The following is a 19,537-nucleotide window of genomic DNA, read 5'->3' as shown; positions in this document are numbered from 1 at the left end:
ATCTCAGTTGCTTTATGGCAACTCCAGTGACTGATCCCAAATGCTACATATTTAAGTGCTTGTAATGCCCTCCACGTTAAGTGTAGATCATCAGAAGACTTTTAGCAGAAGACAGAAACAGCCTGCTTTCTTTTTGCAGCTTTTTGCACACTTTTGCATGCTAGCTCCAAGTCTGCCGTATTAACTGCTATTTTAATCTTTTTTAAATCAGTGACTTTTCAAAGCAGAAGCGACAAATAAAAATATTTCCACAATGCTGTGAAAACCAATTACAAGATAATCAAGATGAAAACTTAAGATGCTGCTGAAAATTTAAAAAACACACAAGCAAACAGATTTAACTCTGTTAGAAGTTTATTACTGAGGCTAACAAGCTGTGGAAGTACAACATATATCCTGCAATCCCTGAACCAGCAATGTGACTTGCAATTCTAGAAGAAAGAGAAGGACAAAATACTGTCACTTTAAACACAATAGTCTATTCTACAAATCACAGAGTGGTTATTTCCCAATGCATGTTCTCAGTAAAGATAGCTAACAAACTAGAAAGTTACCCATCTGGAGTATTGTGTCCAGTTCTGGGCCCCTCAGTTCCAGAAGGACAGGGAACTGCTGGAGAGAGTCCAGCGCAAGGCAACAAAGATGATTAAAGGAGTGGAACATCTCCCTTGTGAGGAAAGACTGAGGGAGCTGGGGCTCTTCAGTTTGGAGAAGAGGAGGCTAAGGGGGGACCTTATTAATGTCTATAAGTATATAAAAGGTGAGTGTCATGAGGATGGAGCCAGGCTCTTCTCGGTGGCAAACAATGATAGGACAAGGGGTAATGGGATCAAGCTGGAACACAAGAGGTTCCACTTAAATTTGAGAAGAAACTTCTTCTCAGTGAGGGTGACAGACACTGGAACAGGCTGCCCAGGGAGGTTGTGGAGTCTCCTTCTCTGGAGACATTCAAAACCCGCCTGGACATGTTTCTGTGTGACCTCACCTAGGCGTTCCTGCTCTGGCAGGGGATTGGATTAGATGATCTTCTGAGGTCCCTTCCAATCCCAAACATACTGTGATACTGTGATATTTAAGTAAATCCTAATTACAGAGGAGAACATGTTTACTTTCACTGCAACTGATATTACTGTTCTAATGAGAGTGGATATTGCTTGATCAGCAGCAAACATTCCACCAGTTTGCATTAGACAGCTATTCCTAAACTAACCGAATCACTGGTATTGTATGGTACTGACCTCTTCACTCAGCTGCAGTAATTTATCTAACCAATCCTCGATTTCTGTCAGAGTGGCTTTCACGTCAGTAGCTTCATTTCTCATCCTTGCTGCTGCTTCTCCAATCTGTCTGAGAGACTTGAGGCGCAGTTTTTCTATTTGAGTGTCAAGGACTGTAACATTAGATTTGCCTTCTATGAGGGGAAATGGTTTACTGAAAAGAGAAAATTTATTATTGTTAATAATCTAAGTGGATTTTATTTATCCACATACTAAATGTGGACACGCATACAGTAGAAACAGATTGAGTGCTATTATTTTCCATGATTGAAAACCACTGGAATAGTGATATAGCATCTATTTCTGCAGAGATTTCCACCCAACAAAGTGTTTACAGTAAGCAAAGGAAATGCTGTGCTTAAATAACAAGCACCAATGGAGAACAGCTCAAGGTGTATGCTTTAATCTAGTTACTGCTAAACAAACCAAGCAAAATCTATTTCCCTGTAAACTGAAATTACAAAATAATTGTCTCGGAATGTACAACTCAAAGATGAAATCAGTGCCTTCAGACCAAGATTAGGTTCTTTTCCTTCACTGGAAACTAAATTCTCAGAACCTTGACACACAAATACAGCTTGTGTCCATGACTAGAGTTTTCTAACTCTCTGGCAAGGGAACACCAAAGAACTCTAAAAAAACAATTCATCACATGGAACTTCTGAGTCACCAGAAGGCAGAGTGCCTATTCAATGGAACTAAGAAATCCCACAGCATTACAGTAAAGCCCAGGAAAAATGAGCTTTTTTGAGTTGGTGGAGGTGTGAGGAAAAGGCGGCTTTTCAAAGACCAATGACTATATCCCTTTAACAGAGTCCATTAAGAGGTCTTTAATATGATACTTTAAAAAAAATTTCAGACTTGGCAGTGTTTTGAGAAAGACTAACTCTTCTCTGACACGTTTTTAATGACAAGCCATGCACTCCTAAGGGCTTTGATTCTGCAAAACCTTGATACTGACTATTGTGCCTTCCACTCTAGCTCTACTAATCTGATTGCAAGTTCTGCCTGCCCTAGGTGCAATTACTTACACATGAATCAAACGTACCAGACTAGAACTTCCAGAAAAATACCTAATTTTAGGTTTAAATACTGCACTGAAAACTCCTTCAAACTCCTAACTCATTTACACTTTAGCATGGCAAGGAAGATTTCTTCTATGAATTTAACAGAAAGAATTATGTCGTTGACACAGTTCTCATGAGTTTGCTGAAAAAAAATAAAGATCATTGTATCATATGAACAACAGGAAGCTCATCTGATTGATATATGTAGGTATTATTGCTCCACAATTGTTGAGTGATAAGAAATTTTATAATAATGGATTGAATTAATAACAGTGCAGATGTGTGTCAGGAGGGCAGGCTGACACAACTGATCTAAAACCTGAAGTTCCTACGCTCACTAGATGGCTCCATGTGACAAGTTTGCTGTTCACATTTTGCTTTCCTGATGACAGTTCTTTCTCTCTGCTTTCTTCCATATCACAGCATGTATTCTATAAAGTTACTGGTTTATATTTTGGCATAAGCTTTCTATCATATAATTCCTTGCTAGTATATACTGATCTCCACTGTTTGCTTCTTCCTCTGATCACTTTTATATTGGCTCCATTTGTTATTTCCTCTAATGGAATTTTCCCTTTCCTTTTCCTGTGCTGTTTGATCACCCACTTGTTTAATGTATTTCAAGTGTCTCTTCAGACCTCAATTTCTCCTATTAACGTCTCTTTCACATACAGTTCCTTCCTTTCTATTTAGAATTTATTCTCCTTCGAAACCCTAAGTGCTGACTCCTGTTGCCTTCTCTGAACACTCCCATGCGTACAGACATGTTGACTAAAGGTTTATTCAAAAATATTATCTTTATAGCCCTTAAGCTCTAAAGAGCTTTCAAATTGTTTATTCTGGGCTTAACAGTAAATCACGGAATTTCTTACACCTTCTGTTCCAGAAATAACCTTGAAACATGGGTAAACAAAAGGTACATGAGGAATTCTAAAGAAGGTAAAATGATAAAAAGGCAGCAGAGATCTACAATTTCACATTTTCAGAACAGTTCCGCCTTAGGTTTTTTTCAAGAGATGCTGTTTTATTACTGTTGGTGACCAAGATAAAGGAGAATTACAAAACTAGATTGATAACTTCATTGGCAAATCCACACTGTTTTACTACTTTCAGAGACTTTTGGAATTCCAGTTCTCAGGTCAGTTCACAGGGGTAATCAGTTTTATGGCCCTTAGAATTTGTTTTCTGACTTAGCAAAGGCAATAGCAAAGATTCTGAGCAGGCCTACAATGATAATGCAAGAGATAAAAAAGGTACCTTTACCTTATATCTTCTGTAAGTTCATCAATCAGCTTCAACCACATCTCAGCTAATCGGTTTTCAGAAATTTTAGCCTGCATTCCTGATTTTAAGGTGGTTAAGTTGGATTGCTGAGGAATTTAAAAGAAAAGGATTTGCACTTTTAAACTTCCACGGTGGTTTATGGTCAATATGAGTTTCAAAACTTGCATGTTATTTGTATAAAGCCCAAATGAAAAAAACCTCACATGTTCAAACTTGCTTAATATTGAACAGGACTATTCCTATGTTCTTTCTCCCTGTAGTTAACAATACATGATATTGCACCAAACTTCCAAAGCAAATAACAGTTCTACAGACACCAACACCAAGGACTCCCCCTTCCTCTGGGAATTCCCTGCAGATTCAAGCAGGAGTGTGTTGGGCCTTGCCAGAATACAGACCTAAGATTAGCAGTGCTATTTGTTACCATGAGCTACGTTTATTTTTGAATAGGAAAAAAGGAGGGAAAAGTGTCAGAAAATTGGTCCATAATTTGTGCAAAATGTCGCTTTTTGATTATACGTCTAAATGAGAAAAAGTGAAAATGAAAAGCATATCAGCAAAAGAAAGATTTTAAGTGTCTTACCAGTCTTTCAACCATCTTTAGGATTACATTCACAGGGTCTAATCTATGACTTATGTCCTCCCAAAAGGAAGTCAGTGTTACAACTGGCTTTGTGTTTGCCCATGGCAAGTAGTAGTAATAATTACCTAGTGTAAAAGATTTGTATGTTAGACTTAGAATTCATGGCAGGAATACATACTGTACACTGCATAAACTGGTATATTTATTTCATTTATGTACTACAATTCATTAAATTCACTGTAGTGTCTGTTGGATGGTAAACTTTTACTTCAAATTGTTTTAAAATGTAATGGATTTTTTTCAAGAAATCATCCTCTAACATGTTCATTATCCTTTCCCATAACTTACTGATGTAGATAAAACAATGTAAGTGTAACTCTGAGATAAAATATTCAAATAATTATTTTCCAGAACAAACCTGATTACTTCATTTAATACACAGAATAAAAGTACTCCTACTGTTTGCAGTTTATAAAAAAAAGGTTATAGCCAAAATATATTTTCCTGTGATCTAGCCAGGTTGTTTTCTTCTAGACTGCCTGGTTTAAAAACAAGTTTTTATTTTGTTCTAAATTGGAATATTCAAGGGTATTTTTCCTATTTCATCTCTGGTTTTCAGATACTTGTAAAATAATGTGATCTTTTCTTGCCAATTTTCCTGTGCATACCTAGTACATGGTCAAAAGATTCACTGAATTCTATCAACATTTCTTTAATAACCTCAGCAGACTTTACAGCATGTATTCCACATATGTAACTTCATCTCAACAGCTGTGAAGAGCCACACATTTCTTTTCTGTCTTGTTTTCAATAGGTTTTTAGTGCAGTTAGGGCTGTCATTCCAAAGCACCTCAAAAAGAGAATTTTACATTATTTTATCCCCACACCAGCAGCATCCTTACCATCAAAAACAGCACGACTGTACTGAGTTGTTGATGCCAAAGGTTTACAGGTGGTATCAAACTTGTTGCCATAGTTCCCAATGCTCACTTCAAACTGGATGGGCTCACCAGTGTCTTGCAGCATGGTAGCAGAATGAAACACAGCAGCCAAGCAGAACTTTCGTCTGCGCTGGTATTTCTAGAAGAAGAAACTTTTTAGTTGTTTTTCAGTATTTGTCAAACAGGATCCACAATTCTAGAAAACAATAGCAATTTCTTAATGGAAATAATACTTTTAAATATTTTCACTAGTTTCTGAGAAGCAATCAAAATATATAATGTGTCTATAATAAATTACTGTATATAACATTATAAAAATGTTTCAAATTAACATATCATGCTATAAAAGTACGACATTTTTGTAGCCACCTCTCTTAATACTGAGATTCAACTCAATTGTTCCAATTTAGTTAGTTAGATCATTCTTCAAAAATAACTAGCCATGGCACATCTCCATTGCCAATGCTGACAATAAAACAGGGATTTACCTCAACAACCAGTAAGTCATCATTAGGAATCACCTCTAACTTTTTATTGACAGGTTTGCTTTCAAGTATTGTAGATAGTTCAACCAGAATTCTCCCTCTATAAGCAACTCCTTCTCCCTGTAACATAATCACACATTGAATGAAATTTTATATATTTCTCCTAAAGTAGCATACTCTTTCTGCAGAGTCACACATACACGCATTTGAACAAATGAAAAAAGCAGTTTGCTTTAGTTAATGCTAGAAGTGAAAAATATATATACGAAAATAAGACATGTAAATACATGTAGAGATGCAGATAGTGAAAAATCAGCAAAACCATTGCTGCTCCCACAAAAAAACCTTTACAATGACAACAGATAAGAATGGAAAATACTATCACACTTACTAAACACAAATATAAAATATTATTCAAAAAGAAACACCAGAGGAAGTGTAATGTGAAACAAACAAACCACATTAAAATTAAGCAATTCCCTGACTAGAAACAATTGAAGTTAATCTTTTATTAAAAACAATGAATAAAAAACCTGACCTTCCCAAAGTTTAATTCATCATATGGGTCTGGGAATCCAGTGTATTCTCTTGGACTTCCATAAAAGTTCAGGTAACAGGGCCCAAATGTTGGTAAAAAGCCAACTTCAGTTTCTCCAGTGTTTACTAATGGAAAACATTACCATCACATCTTTGTTAGTTTTTACTCAGAGACAGAAAAACAACATTACTATCAAACCCGATAGAACGAATGTTAGATATTAGTTAGTTATTAGTAAAGTAAGAAAACTTTATTCCCTGGGTTCATTGTATGAATTTAAAGTAATTATTCCAGTGACTGCACTTGTTCCTAACCTCCTTCATTGTACAATACTTACTATAAACTGCTTCATGCAGTAAAACCACCACAGAATAAGCAGAACTTCTGCCCCACTCCAAATATCAAGTTTCATTTCTGTGAAATAATACGCTCTTATGTCAACAGAAAACATATTTTCTAGAAATAAATGAAACTGAGTAAAACAACATTTGCAATCATTTAAATGCAGAGGCCATTGTTCCAGCTGAACAGGCACAAAAAGATGCACACCATAGCAGAAAAACCCCTGCAGTTCAGCACAGTTATTCCTACTATTCTAATTTCACATATACTTTACCTGTGGTTATACTTCAGGGTAGAGCACAGACTACTGCAAACTCTAATCGTAACTGCTACAGTGCATTGTTTCTTCCTTTTCAGTAAGGTAAAATCCATACAAGACTGTAAGTCTCCAAAATCAGTTAATTCCAATGACAATAAACCCTAATTTGTATACTGTTCTAATTCCATCACTAACAAATTAAAACTTCCCAATATCTTAATCTAGGTAAAAAAAATTAATCAGGATTTAGATATTTTTGTCAGTTTTAATAGCTAAACCAGGAAACTGCACACCAGAGCTATTATTAAGATATCTAAGAACTTGAAAAAGTATTTCCATTGCTAACGCTTAATGTCATAACTTTGTATTTTTGAACAGTGTTCTGGTTCTTAGCAGAAAAATATATAGGGAAGCCTTAGTTTTACTATTACTGTTATCATTCATATCTTGTAAATTTATTAGATAAATGAAATTCTAAAAAGCCCTTTTTCAGAGACAAGATCTATACTTAATGGAGTTGACTGTCCTTTCAGTTATAAGCAAACACATGCCAAGGCTATTGACTGATTGAAAATTTGATGAGTAATCCAAAGAGAATTAGAACAAGGTAAGCAACACACATGCAGAAAAATACTGCACAGTTTTGAGCAAACGGGAATGATTCTATATTATTTTCCTTCTTTATCCCAGTTTTTGTTGTTGAACAAATGATGCTGGTATTAAAAAAAGAGGAGAATTGGGTTCTAAGCCTTACAACAGATTTCACTTTGACTGATGCGCAGCACAAAGCAGCATGCATTTGTCACAGGGAAGTATGGCTGAGATAAGAAAGAGAAAACCAAGGGCTAGGCCTTGTATGACTTTGCCACTGTGACTACTGAGTGACACAATGGATAATAAAAATGAATGTCTTGATGTAATTTCCTGTCAACACAAAGCCACATAAAATCTGCAAAATATAAAATAAAGATTCGCAGTTCTCTGTTTCACATTGGGAAACTTCACATTCTTGCTTCTGAATCAGAAACAGATAAAAATTTGAATGAAAAATATTTCAGACTGCTGTTGAAATAGCATCCAACTTTTTAAAAATCCTAACACTGAACTGCTCACATCAGATCTCAATATGACTGGATTTAAATTACAGATTTGTGTTCAATTAATACATTCAGTACTTACTGATGTTAATAAATGAAGCAGAATATAAAACTAAAACCAAACACCAACAAAATAAAACCCACAAAAAAATCCCCTCCCAAACCTGGAATAAAAGGATTTTTTGTATTTGTTTAAGTTTTAAATTCAGTTGTTTACATTTAGAAGGCTGATGATCAGATATGAAAGCAATTCAAAAAATTACTTCAGCCTTTAACTTAATATTACTTCATTAAGAAACAAAGATAGTAATGAAGTATTTGTGTGGATGAACGTTTGTTACTTTTCAACTGCACTCCAATTGTGTTTATTTCCCACTACATAAATATTTAGCACAATGTCTTTCAAAACTGCATGTCAACCTAGACAGTTATGTAAAAACCTCTCTCTCCATCTTTTAACAGAATCAGATTTCATTTTTCAGACTTTATTTATATAGCTAGCTAAGCATAAGCAAAACAGCCACTAATTATTTTAGGCAGTTATTTGCTTCTGTGGGGCTCTGCAGCTGCAAATACAGTTGCAATCTCATAGCTAAGTTAAAAATTGCAAGCCATTGTTAGACTAAGCACTTTATAACTGAAGCAACTGCATGCTCAACAATAAAACACAGCTTAAAGCACCAGCCAAACAAAAATATCTTCAAACCAGTTCCAGTGCCAAAACTGTTTTATACAGTTAGTCATGTTTGATACTCTTTAATCATAAGGGTGAAGTCTTTTAGACAAGTATTTACTAACAATATTTTTAGGATGACTAGTTTTCTTAGGCAATACTTCTCAGTTTGGGCAATGGAAAGCAAAATCAGTAACAGACAAAGATATAAACCTGCATATGATGAAGACCCTGTTCCCAAAGATGAAAATTCTATATTACGAAAAGAGAAGAAGTTACATGACAAATCACAATAGCATTTTGGAAACAAATACATCATAAAGCAATCTGCTTTTAAAATAAAGTTGAAGGCCTGAGAAAAAATAAAATTCATGTGGGCTAGAATTTTGCTTCCTGATCAAAAAAATGACACTATTACTCCTCCTGTACAAATTCCAAAGAAAAACAAAAAAGCCTATAGCTGACAAAATATATTGTTTTGATGCTTCTGTTTCAGCTTTGTATAGTTCTCCTCCCCCAAAAATAAAATTTTATTTTAAAATCTTAAGAATATTTAAGAAAACCATGACATTTCAGGGCCCATTAGGATGTATCTTCATTTCCTGAAGACCATAGACTAGTTCAGTTGCCCAGTCCTTCAGAAGCCAGAACAGGCTTCAGGCATGGCACTGACCTCAAGGGAAGAAAATCTGTGATTTTACATGAAAACGGTTACTCCAATGTCAGTATCGCAGGAGAGAGTCCAAATAAGATTTTCTCTGTGACTAAGTGCCTGCATTTGAAGTACAAATGAGCTGTGACTCAGCAGCAGTTCAAGTTAAACACTTATGTGGGTAGTACAAGTGACCTCTCCAGAGCTGCATTCTCCCCAGCAGCCCAGCCCTTTAGCTGGGCTGAAGGGATTTCCCATCGTTTTTTTTTCTGTAACTCTTTCTTTGGCCTCTGGTTGTGTGTGGGATATATGAAAGGAATGTTTGCACAAAATCTTATTTCAACAGCAGTACTTCTAAGAGGACTGAGTTATAAGCTTGAAGTTATGTGACTGAAAATACAGTCCAATCTGATAAGATAAATACTTGCTAAAGTGACTACAGGATTGAAGCCACTAACTTTGTTTTTAAACTGACATAGCTACCAACTTAAGGAGAAACTGGTCTGCCTGAGACAAGCACATATCATATAGATTTCATAAACACAACCGAAAAAATAGCAATTCTTGTTGTGGCAATTGTGTACATGGTTCTGAGCTGGTGTCCTTCAACGCAGTGTAGATAGTCAGATAAATAAATTCAAGCCTGTTTAGCCATGAACTCTACAATTCTGCATGTACAACTAATATGACATACTCTGTTCATTAAAAAGATAAAACATTTTTTTCTGGCAAATTAACACATAATCCTTGTCATGGAGCTGGCTCAATTGCATGAATGATCTTGCTATAAAGAAAAGATTATAGACATAGATCATAAAGAAATAATCAATAATCACAATATTACATTAGAACATAAACACAAGAGGATTTTAAAAAATATTTCCCATAATCTTGGCACAAAAAATGTTCCTTATAATACTGTAAAGAAGAGTTTTATTACAAAGGTATTTTCTAATGGGAACAACATATTAGCAACTTCATATCTTGCCTAACTAATTTTTTCTTCTTGCAGTTATAATCAGCTTTGGGTTTCAATTTTTATGAAATTACATATGCAGTCACCTATATTGACTGAAACACAAAGTTAATTGTCTGTGATCACAGTATTGCAATTACAATCTTCATTCATTGGAGCTACTAAAATAAGGGTTACTAAATAGTTATCTGGAGCACTCATGCAATGAGATGCAGTGATAATTCGTAATAGCTAGTGATCAGAGCAGAGACTGATCCAACTTCCCCCAGCAACTGAAAGCAGCTTCATAGCATAGAGAAGGCCAGGTGACTCCAGATAGTTCCTGTAGGCTGACTACTCAGGAACCTTGCCCAGCTTTCAGGTTATCTTCCCAGAGAAAGAACAAACACACTTATAAGTGTGTAAGTAGATAACACTTATAAGAAGTGTTGTCTACTACTGCCCAGTGAAGTAGTGATTCTGAAATGGTGACTGCGGATTGTTTTTAAATTAAATGTCCTATTAACTATCTTAGTAAATTTGCATATCTTACTCATGATACATTGCGGTATCACACAGTTTTCTGAAATTGGGAAAGTACTCACAAATTTAACTATTTAATTAACTTTATCTGTATAGGATAAAACTGAATTTTGAATTAGTTACTGCTATTTCCACGGTGATGTGATTTAAACGTTAAAATTTTAATACTTTACTTTGAAAAGTCCTACAGTATGTTTTCTAGAAGCATTGTTTTGAAAACTCCAGAAACAGATAATCTTGTTGTCACAAAATTGAGGAACCAGAGGAAAATACACTTTCACAGAATACTGATCTTTGCTGTTCCTCATAACACAAGGGAAGTCAGTTACATGCTGCTGCATCAATTACCTTCAACTTCTCCTCCAGAAGAAGCAATTTTTGAGAGACTTAAATATGTTGTTCCTACTACATCATTTTTTGTAAGACGGTCCCTACAAAAAGAAAAGAAGAAAATTATCCTACACAGCAAGCTACCAGTGACTAAATGCACTCCAAGATGGTGTACATACATTTTATATCACTTGGAATGCTTTAATATTACTAACACAGCTGGTAATGGCTAGTTACAAAAGTGGGCTGTATCAAAAAGAAGTCACCTGACTTCTACACTATCACCTGAACAGCAATTGCACTCAGTGCTCACTGCACAAAATTAACAATACTTCCATGTTACTCTAATCAGGTCTCTCATAAAGGAACCATAAGGGAAGATACTTAAACACTTGCTTAAATACTCTCACAGACTGTAAAAATATTTAACATCTATAAAAACACACTTCACTTAATATCATTTACCTTGTCTGGTACCTTGTTTAAAAGTCATAACTCACCAGTCAACAACTGCAAGTTTTATCTTCTCACACATTGAGGGAAACTGAAAAAAAAACCAATTAAAATAAAATAACCTATTACTTATTTCATCTCTGCAATGTGAAATGTCCTGAGTTCCAAAAGGATGCTTGTTTTCTACAGAAACAAGAAAACAACCTGACCTTGATTTGCAGATAAATAATTTGATTCCACTCTGGATTAGCATTTTTCTCAATGATGTTTGTGCAAACCTGTGGAAAATGAAATCAATTATACAGCATATCAAAGATAAAACAGACAAAACCCCATATACTAGCTATGATTTAGGATAAATCATATTTCATTTGGTAAGATGAGGGGTAGTGGTTAATGATGAACCCTGAGTGGTTTATTCTGCAATGAGCTATTAGTTTTCAATTGCTAAGTATGGCTAAACCAATCCACATATGCAAAATTAATGACTATTGGAGGGAAATGGAAATTTTGAAACAGTGTTTAAATCTGAGACTGGAGTTACCCCACCTGTTATTTGCACTAGCTAAACTTTAATGTGCTTTCACACTAGTACTGATCTCTTTTATCACAACAGAGAAACAAGATGAAGAAAAGACTTGATTCACCTAGCTTTATGTAGATTTTAGAGTAGATGAAGAATATATTCTATGGGAGAGCCTATATTTGCTAGTCATGTCTGCTGAAGGTCCTATACATTACTGGGTGTGGCAATCTGACCATGTAACGTAAAGAAGGATTGCCATTTTTCTTCTTAAAAAAATGTAAAACAAAACAAAAAAAGGATTGGCCAGCAATGAATATAAGTTGTGCAATTATGCTTCAGCTCAATTTTGGTATTCTAAGGAGGACATTAATTATAAAATGCACAAATGCTATTAACCTATCCAGAAAGATTTGTACTATCAGTTACAAAAAGCAATCAGGAACAATCAGTCGGCAAGTAATCTGGCATGCATCAGTTCCTAGCATTTAGTTCTACATTCCTTTTATTAGTCATCAGCTTTACACCCATTCTACTGTTCCTTGTAGTTTGTCCCCATTTTACAAACTTTAGGGCTAATGCTCTTTTATTGCCATAATTTCAGTAAGCTTAAAAATTTATATTGGCATACGAAATCTGTTCTCAGGACTACAGTTAGAACGCAAAGATTCAGATAGTTGGTAAATTACCTTTTTACCAGCAAAAGAAACTTCTACAAATGGATCTACCAGGTTTTTCTTGTCTGCTTCTCCTCCAAATATTTCCTTGACAGTCTGTGCAAAAGCATCATCCACTGGAGAGTTGTCAAAGAAGAAATTAAGGTTTATGCATTTTTATTTTATTTATATAGCCTAATTAATAATTTGCCCATAGCAATCCCACTGAAAGAAACCAGCTTGCAGATTTAGGTAGGGAAAAATCTAATCTGATAAACAAAATTCTGACCAGCGTTGCTGGTAAAAATGGAAAATTTAGCCTTAGGACCAATTTCAAGAACATACATTTTTTGAAACAGTGATAACGTGCTCCTGAATTTAGAGATATAGTTGTATTTGAAAAACATAATGCATGTATCTGTAGACACTGTCATTTGTTGTCACAGATATATGTAAGAAATTACGCAAAGAAGAGATAAAAAGATGCCTATATTCTCTCAGAAAACACATATGGCATATAATGAGAGAAACAGTCTTTGTCTCAGCAATACAGGGTTGACACAAGTAAAATCTCACTAAACAAATTAATGTGAAACTGCTTACAAGTTCCCCGGCCCTCCAAGGCTGTTTATTTAAGTTTATGGCTCTCAACTTACAGCCCACAATCTGTATGCAGCTTTCTGAGATACAGCCAGTCCCTAGTTACTCATCTCCTTTGGCCGCTCAGGAGCAGCTGACTGATTTCAACAGCCCTCTGGCCTTTCCCCCATTGCAAAATAGCTGCAGCTTTGAGCACCTATGAAGAAGAATTAATGGACTGCGGGGAAGAGGAGGGTGCAGGGGGCCATCAGCAGTACTACAGCAGGATCTACTAGGATCTGAATGGCCTTGGAAAAGAAGGCTGCAGGGAACCAGCTGTCTGGTAACCTCTTGAAAGTGGGCAGAGATTGGGATCAACAGGAAGTTAACACATGCACTGTACACTTGAGCTAGGCATGCACAGAACATCCAGCTTATCTGCAGATCAACTGTACTTGCATGTTACTTACTTGCATGAAACTTCTGCCATTGGAGAAGGGCTAATGAAGACGACCCTTTCCCACTACCAGAAGCTGTGCAGCGCACTCAGCAAGAGATGAACATTACTAATCTAATGGGTAACACATTAACTTACCCATTACATGAATTAAATAGACTTACTGAGCACTACCACAGGACTACCCAAGACAGAATTACTGCCACAGAATTACTGGCTCAAGTAACAAGGTAAAACACTAAAGATGTTTTATGTTCAAGGAATGTTTCTGAACAGCTAATGTGAATATTTCTAATGGTAATCAAATACGCTGATGGACAAGTAGGAAGAAGCTACATACTTTGTGGAATGTCCTCAGCTCTGTAGATTTTGAGAAGGAAAGTGACCCATCGAAGTGCAATTCCAGCAGGTAATAACAGATTGCTCTCCACATCATCGCTTTCATTATCTCTTTCCCTTTTTTCAACCTGTTGGGACATACAGTGATACACAGTGTCTTGTATATAATGGAGACAAAGCACTGTACAGAATTAAGGTAATTAGTTAAACTGGTGCCCACAATACTCTTCAGATAGAAGACTGTTTTCAGTTTCATTATAAAAAATGAGATTTTTTTCCAGTTATCAAGCCACAAAAATTAATTCAACCCAAACTATTTTAGGTACATTTTTCTCTCTAAAGTACTCAATTGCAGGAGCCCATTATAATCATACTTTTTAAAACATCATCATATAGCGATGATTTTGGCACTTGTACAATGTCAACTTCATGCAATTTCATACTCATCTCAAGATGAACATTGTGGTAAGGCATCTTACTGAGATCAGAAAATGCATACAACTCTGATATCATTTACCAGAACTTACTGCTTCGTCCTTTAAAAATAAATAGGAAAGAAAAGATTTCACCACAAATAACTAGACATATCCTTTCGATTTCAAGAATCATGAGGATAGCAGAAAATAAGAGTTAATTTGGCATAAGAAGGATATCTTCCATGGCTCTTCAGACCATATTTTATTTAACTAAGTGGCAGTAAGCAAAAATCTCAGGCAGGAATAACAGCAGAACTTAAACTACAGACAACAGACAAATAAGAAAACTGTCACACAGAAAAGACTGCCTGTTTTTACTTCGACAGGGCAGCACAAAGTTAAGGATTGGATTGTTAAAACTACCTACTGCTTTCATATGCATCAAATTACTTGTGCCTAACTTGTAATTATGGAAGGGTCTGATTTTCACCTGGCAAATATTTGGAGCTTTCTGGTACTCAGATTTCACTATGGGCTTGTCTACATTACCTAGTAGTGGAGACACTCCAGACTTAGTCCTGGAACCAGTACCAGTATGTTGCTCACCCTGATTAGCTATGCTAAGGAGAATTACATATTAGCTTGCATGCAACATCAGGCTAACACCTCTGGGATATCAAGAAGTATCTACAAATGGTAAATCAACACAGCCAGAGCTGGTCCAGAGGTTGCTTAATTGGACAGGATAACAAAATAAGCTTTGAGTTAGCCACTTAGTACTGGATGCCTTTGAAACATCTTGTGAATCTTGTCTTACTTTTAAATACTGTTCAAAGGGTGAATTATACAGTATTCAAAAAATGCCAGGGAGACATGGATAAATATCTGTGAGGTGGAGAGTGGAAGATAAACATATAAATGAAACTCACTGGTGGCTCATCTCCAGTTCCCAGGACAAACATGCTGACTTTCATATAGCCTTTAGCTCCTGAATTTGTATCTTCAGGATCACTCAGCAAAAGCCACTTTCTCATGACTGCATGGCCTAAAATAAAACAGACACCACCACCCGCCCCCCGTAATATCCATTACAAAATGGCAGAAATCATAAAACCCAAGTCAACTGTTCCAAAAGCATGCTTTATACTAAAACTAATTATTTTATCAAATTCTCCCGTCCTAGACAGGTCTCAGTAGCACCATTCAAAACGAGAAATCTAGTGGCGTTAAAATGTTGTGGCGTACTAATTCAGGGACATAATTATAAAATATTTTTGCATTATTTTCATATTTTAGGTGTTTGATACCAAAAATAATACCAAATTTTAGGTGCTTGTACTTCAGATTGAAACTACTGAAAGAGTTATATCTTATTGGATTTTTTTTCAAGTTAATACTTAAAGCAGCAATCTCAAATCTCCATTAACTTTATTCTTTTACTTTAGAAATGTAATGAAATATTTCAACTTCAAATTTCAAGCTTGGAAAGAAGCTCTGGAGTAACTGTTACTTACCAGGCTCATCATAAACATAGCCAATGTCAATCTGAAATAAAGATCAAAGGCATTACCTCTGGAGAAATAACAAAGCAGAAAAAATGCTAGGGCAACTCCCCTCAAGTTTTTAATGAGTACTACTACATTGTTCTCTTGCCACAAAGAAAATAAAGTTTACATAACGTATTCTTGGGAGGATAAAAAGAAAATGCCTTACATTGAAAAATGAGGGATTTCAAATGGATACAGCAGCCAAGAAAGAAAATGCAATAGAAGATAGATTACAACTAACAGTTGTAGTTCCTTCCTTCTTTCCTCAGACCCCAGCCTTTTCATGTATCAGAGACAGAAGATGGGGCTAGCTTACTGCTTCTTTAATTCCCTATGTTCCTCCATTATTTTATGTTCAGACAGGCTTCTCAGAACTCTCATTTCTATTTCCTGCTCAACAACTCATCCTCCAGTTCCAGCAACAAAGCTTCATTTTTAATGAATAATCTCCTTTTTCTTTTATGAAGATGATGGGCATTTTCCCCCCTGTGTCAGATCTAAACAAGACTGCACATATACCATGACTGTACTCATTACATCAGATTTCAAACATGTTCAGGAAGGTATGTTTGCTCATGGCAATTGGGGCCAGTATTCCTCGCAGTTCAAGTCTGAAAGGGTGATCTTCTAGAGAGAATTACCCTTGGGGTTTTCTCCCAGAATGTGTGCCTGCAGGAACAGAGAGCAGCTGAATGACATGCTGTCACCTGCGTAGTGTACGATCAATCCTCCGCAGAGCACTGACTGAATCACTAGAAATTGCAGAGATAATAAGCAGCGAGAAGCAAAAGCAATCAGCTTTGTTGCAGAAACGGCTTCATTTAGAAAAGAGCACTCTTCCACACTTGCATATTTTTGTGAACAGTTGAATTTATGCAGTAGAAAATAAGCAAACAGAAAACACAGCCAACATTGATATTGGAAATGTTATAACAGGGGATCCCAGTAGCCATTACAATTGCCATGTAAATTCTTTGTCTATTGCTTTAGGAATACCTTCAACAGGCAGATGTCTACTTCCCACTATTGACCATAACAAATACAAATAAAGCCAATCTCACTAATATCATTAGAGTCACAGAAATTACTAAGAGACTTTGCCACCATCTCTTTTACTTAACAAACTTCCGACCAAAGGAACACCTTTCCACATCACTTGAGAATGTGTATCTTTAAGCTGCCATACATTTGACTGTTCTGCCTATTAGCTACCTAAAAAATTACCTCTTCAAACCCTACCTCATACCAAACAATCACCCTGATACCTTTTGAAGAAAAAATTTACCTTTTGGTAAATATTTTTTTCTCTTGGATGCAAGTTAGTGAACTTGGTATATAAAACATAAAAGTTTATTTATCAATAATCTACTCAAATAAGAAAACTCTTTCCTAGTGCTTTCAGCAAATGGTCTCTAGCATGAGCAGCAAGACATCATCTGATAATTCTTTTGCCATACTCTAGAGTAGTATAAATGGAAACATTTAATACAAGTACTTAAAAATTTCTCCCATTTCATTTAATTTAATCGAGATATGGAAGTTGTTTCATACCCACCTTAAATTCTCCCATTAGACAGTCTGCTCGTAGAGAATAAGAATCATACACCTACAAAGACAGACAAGCATGAAACAGAAATGTTCCTAAACATCAATGGACAGACAATGCTGTATGTATCCCAGGAGCCTTTTGAACATGCACCATTTTTCTTACCCGAATGCTAACTGTTTCATCAAGCAACTCTAAAGGAGTCATGTGGACATTGTAGAAAAATATCTGTTAAGGTAAAAGAAAAAAAGTCTGTCTCAAAATGAAAACCACATAATTCTCTGAAAAGAAAATGCGAAACCATTATTTTAAGAAGCTTGTGAAGGATGTTAGTTACAGTACTTTTACCCTGTCTACTTGCTGGACACATTATATGATTATTTAGTGCAGAATAAAAAATTAAATTTAGTAAATAAACTTAGTACAGAATAGACAAAAGACAGTCACAGCTTCCATTTGAATGCATGCAGAATGCACAGGTGTGCTGCAAACTTTCAGCACTGCCCTTGCTCCTTGCCCTGCACTTCACATTTTCCTCAGGGGAACAATTTCAGCAATTATAATTGTTTGTTCATAATTCACTCAGTCCTGGTCTAGCCATCTCTGCTGTAGCTGTCAAAAAGGTCTTGTCTAAGGCTAGTGGTGATAGTGATTGTAATTATTTGCATCTTTGAAATTCAAAGCCATAGGAATAAATCTGATAGTTTGACAGCATGAAAATAAATATACTATTTATTATCTTCTTTGTTTTATAATAGTATATGCCTCACTAAGTTTGGTCTTGGAGCCCAGCTATACTCCAGTCCGTACTTTATCCAACAAAAGGGACGGTACATAAACATGGTCGCTCCTACTCCATTTTTAGCCTGGTCTGAGACTGCCTGAAAATTGACTCAATACATGGTGCAACTGCATTTGTCCCTTCCTTATTTTTTACCACTGCTTCATAAATCTTGACTGCTTAGTTCAAGTCTCGAAGTTTTATAACTTCCTTGTTTTTGCCTGCATGTGTTAAACATGCTTGCCTCCCTGTTCCAATATCTTCTGTATTTTTCAGACCTGTCCGGACAATGAGTTACACCTCGGTATATTCTCTATTAAGTTTAAGCTTTACAACATTAGTCTTCCAGATATGGGATCATTTTTGTGTCCTTTATATGGCTTTGAATTCTCTCCTGTATTTCAGTGTGTCTGATGTACAGACCCCTGTCTAGACAAATCATGGGTAGCAAGGCAATGACATTTCCGGATTCGGTGTGGCAGTCGGTGTGACCCAGAGCATTGCACTGATAGCTCATCTGCACACACCATAGAAGTCTAAAATGACTCCTAATTATTTTTTCTGTGATTTTATAAGCTGTACACAACTATTCAAAGTCATTACTGTGTCACATGGCCAATTGTATCAATGAACTTGTTCCATATGTCCACGTAAAGTTTGACTTCCTCTAGATAGCTTTATGTGCTAACACTGCCAGTGACAGAGATGTCTTTAATGATGTGAATAAGTAAAGAAAGGGACTGGGAACTGCAAAATGCATATTAGCCATAATTATCCTTAAATATTACATTATAACTATTTTTCTACATTTGATAGCATCAACATTTCAGCTACAGCGTTCTAACAGCACTCACTTCATCAAAATATGGGTTGTTTCCTCTTTTGATTCTTGTTCGGTGTGTCTGACCGCAAACGTGGACTTTGACTACTGGTTTTATGTTATTTCCAGGCAACTGACGACCTTCAATGACTCTAACACGAATCTGAAAAAAATATATTCAAATATTTGTGTTAATTCATTCACTATATTATCTGTCATCCTGGTGATAACAATTTCTTACTGTACCACCAAAAATTTTAGATAACATCTGACGTAGCCGGCATATATGGACTGGACAGATTTTTCAAACTTAATTATGATAGCAAGTATATAATTTTACTTGAGTTTTACAAGACTAGTTGGGGATAATTATTTCAGTAATCTTTTTTTACTT

General features: G+C 35.7%; 1 protein-coding gene across 1 annotated transcript in view; it reads right to left on the bottom strand.

Moving 5' to 3' along the window:
- Positions 1-19,537, bottom strand: part of MYOF (myoferlin) — a gene marked incomplete at both ends in the record, with an annotated part of 69,844 nt that overhangs the window by 29,868 nt on the left and 20,439 nt on the right. Inside the window, 17 exons of the mRNA XM_080348236.1 lie at positions 1,239-1,431; positions 3,608-3,714; positions 4,212-4,336; positions 5,114-5,291; positions 5,641-5,757; positions 6,176-6,300; positions 8,760-8,798; positions 11,045-11,127; positions 11,527-11,570; positions 11,689-11,757; positions 12,692-12,795; positions 14,035-14,161; positions 15,379-15,494; positions 15,964-15,994; positions 17,552-17,602; positions 17,708-17,770; positions 19,178-19,306. Coding sequence (XP_080204362.1) covers positions 1,239-1,431; positions 3,608-3,714; positions 4,212-4,336; positions 5,114-5,291; positions 5,641-5,757; positions 6,176-6,300; positions 8,760-8,798; positions 11,045-11,127; positions 11,527-11,570; positions 11,689-11,757; positions 12,692-12,795; positions 14,035-14,161; positions 15,379-15,494; positions 15,964-15,994; positions 17,552-17,602; positions 17,708-17,770; positions 19,178-19,306 — 1,701 coding nt within the window. The remainder of the gene's footprint in view (positions 1-1,238; positions 1,432-3,607; positions 3,715-4,211; positions 4,337-5,113; positions 5,292-5,640; positions 5,758-6,175; positions 6,301-8,759; positions 8,799-11,044; positions 11,128-11,526; positions 11,571-11,688; positions 11,758-12,691; positions 12,796-14,034; positions 14,162-15,378; positions 15,495-15,963; positions 15,995-17,551; positions 17,603-17,707; positions 17,771-19,177; positions 19,307-19,537) is intronic.

The sequence above is a fragment of the Nesoenas mayeri genome (genome assembly GCF_963082525.1).
Source record: "Nesoenas mayeri genome assembly, chromosome: 7".
NCBI classification, from domain to species: domain Eukaryota; kingdom Metazoa; phylum Chordata; class Aves; order Columbiformes; family Columbidae; genus Nesoenas; species Nesoenas mayeri.
The sequence above is the reverse complement of the archived record's forward strand: the minus strand, read 5'-3'. Positions and strand labels throughout refer to the sequence as shown.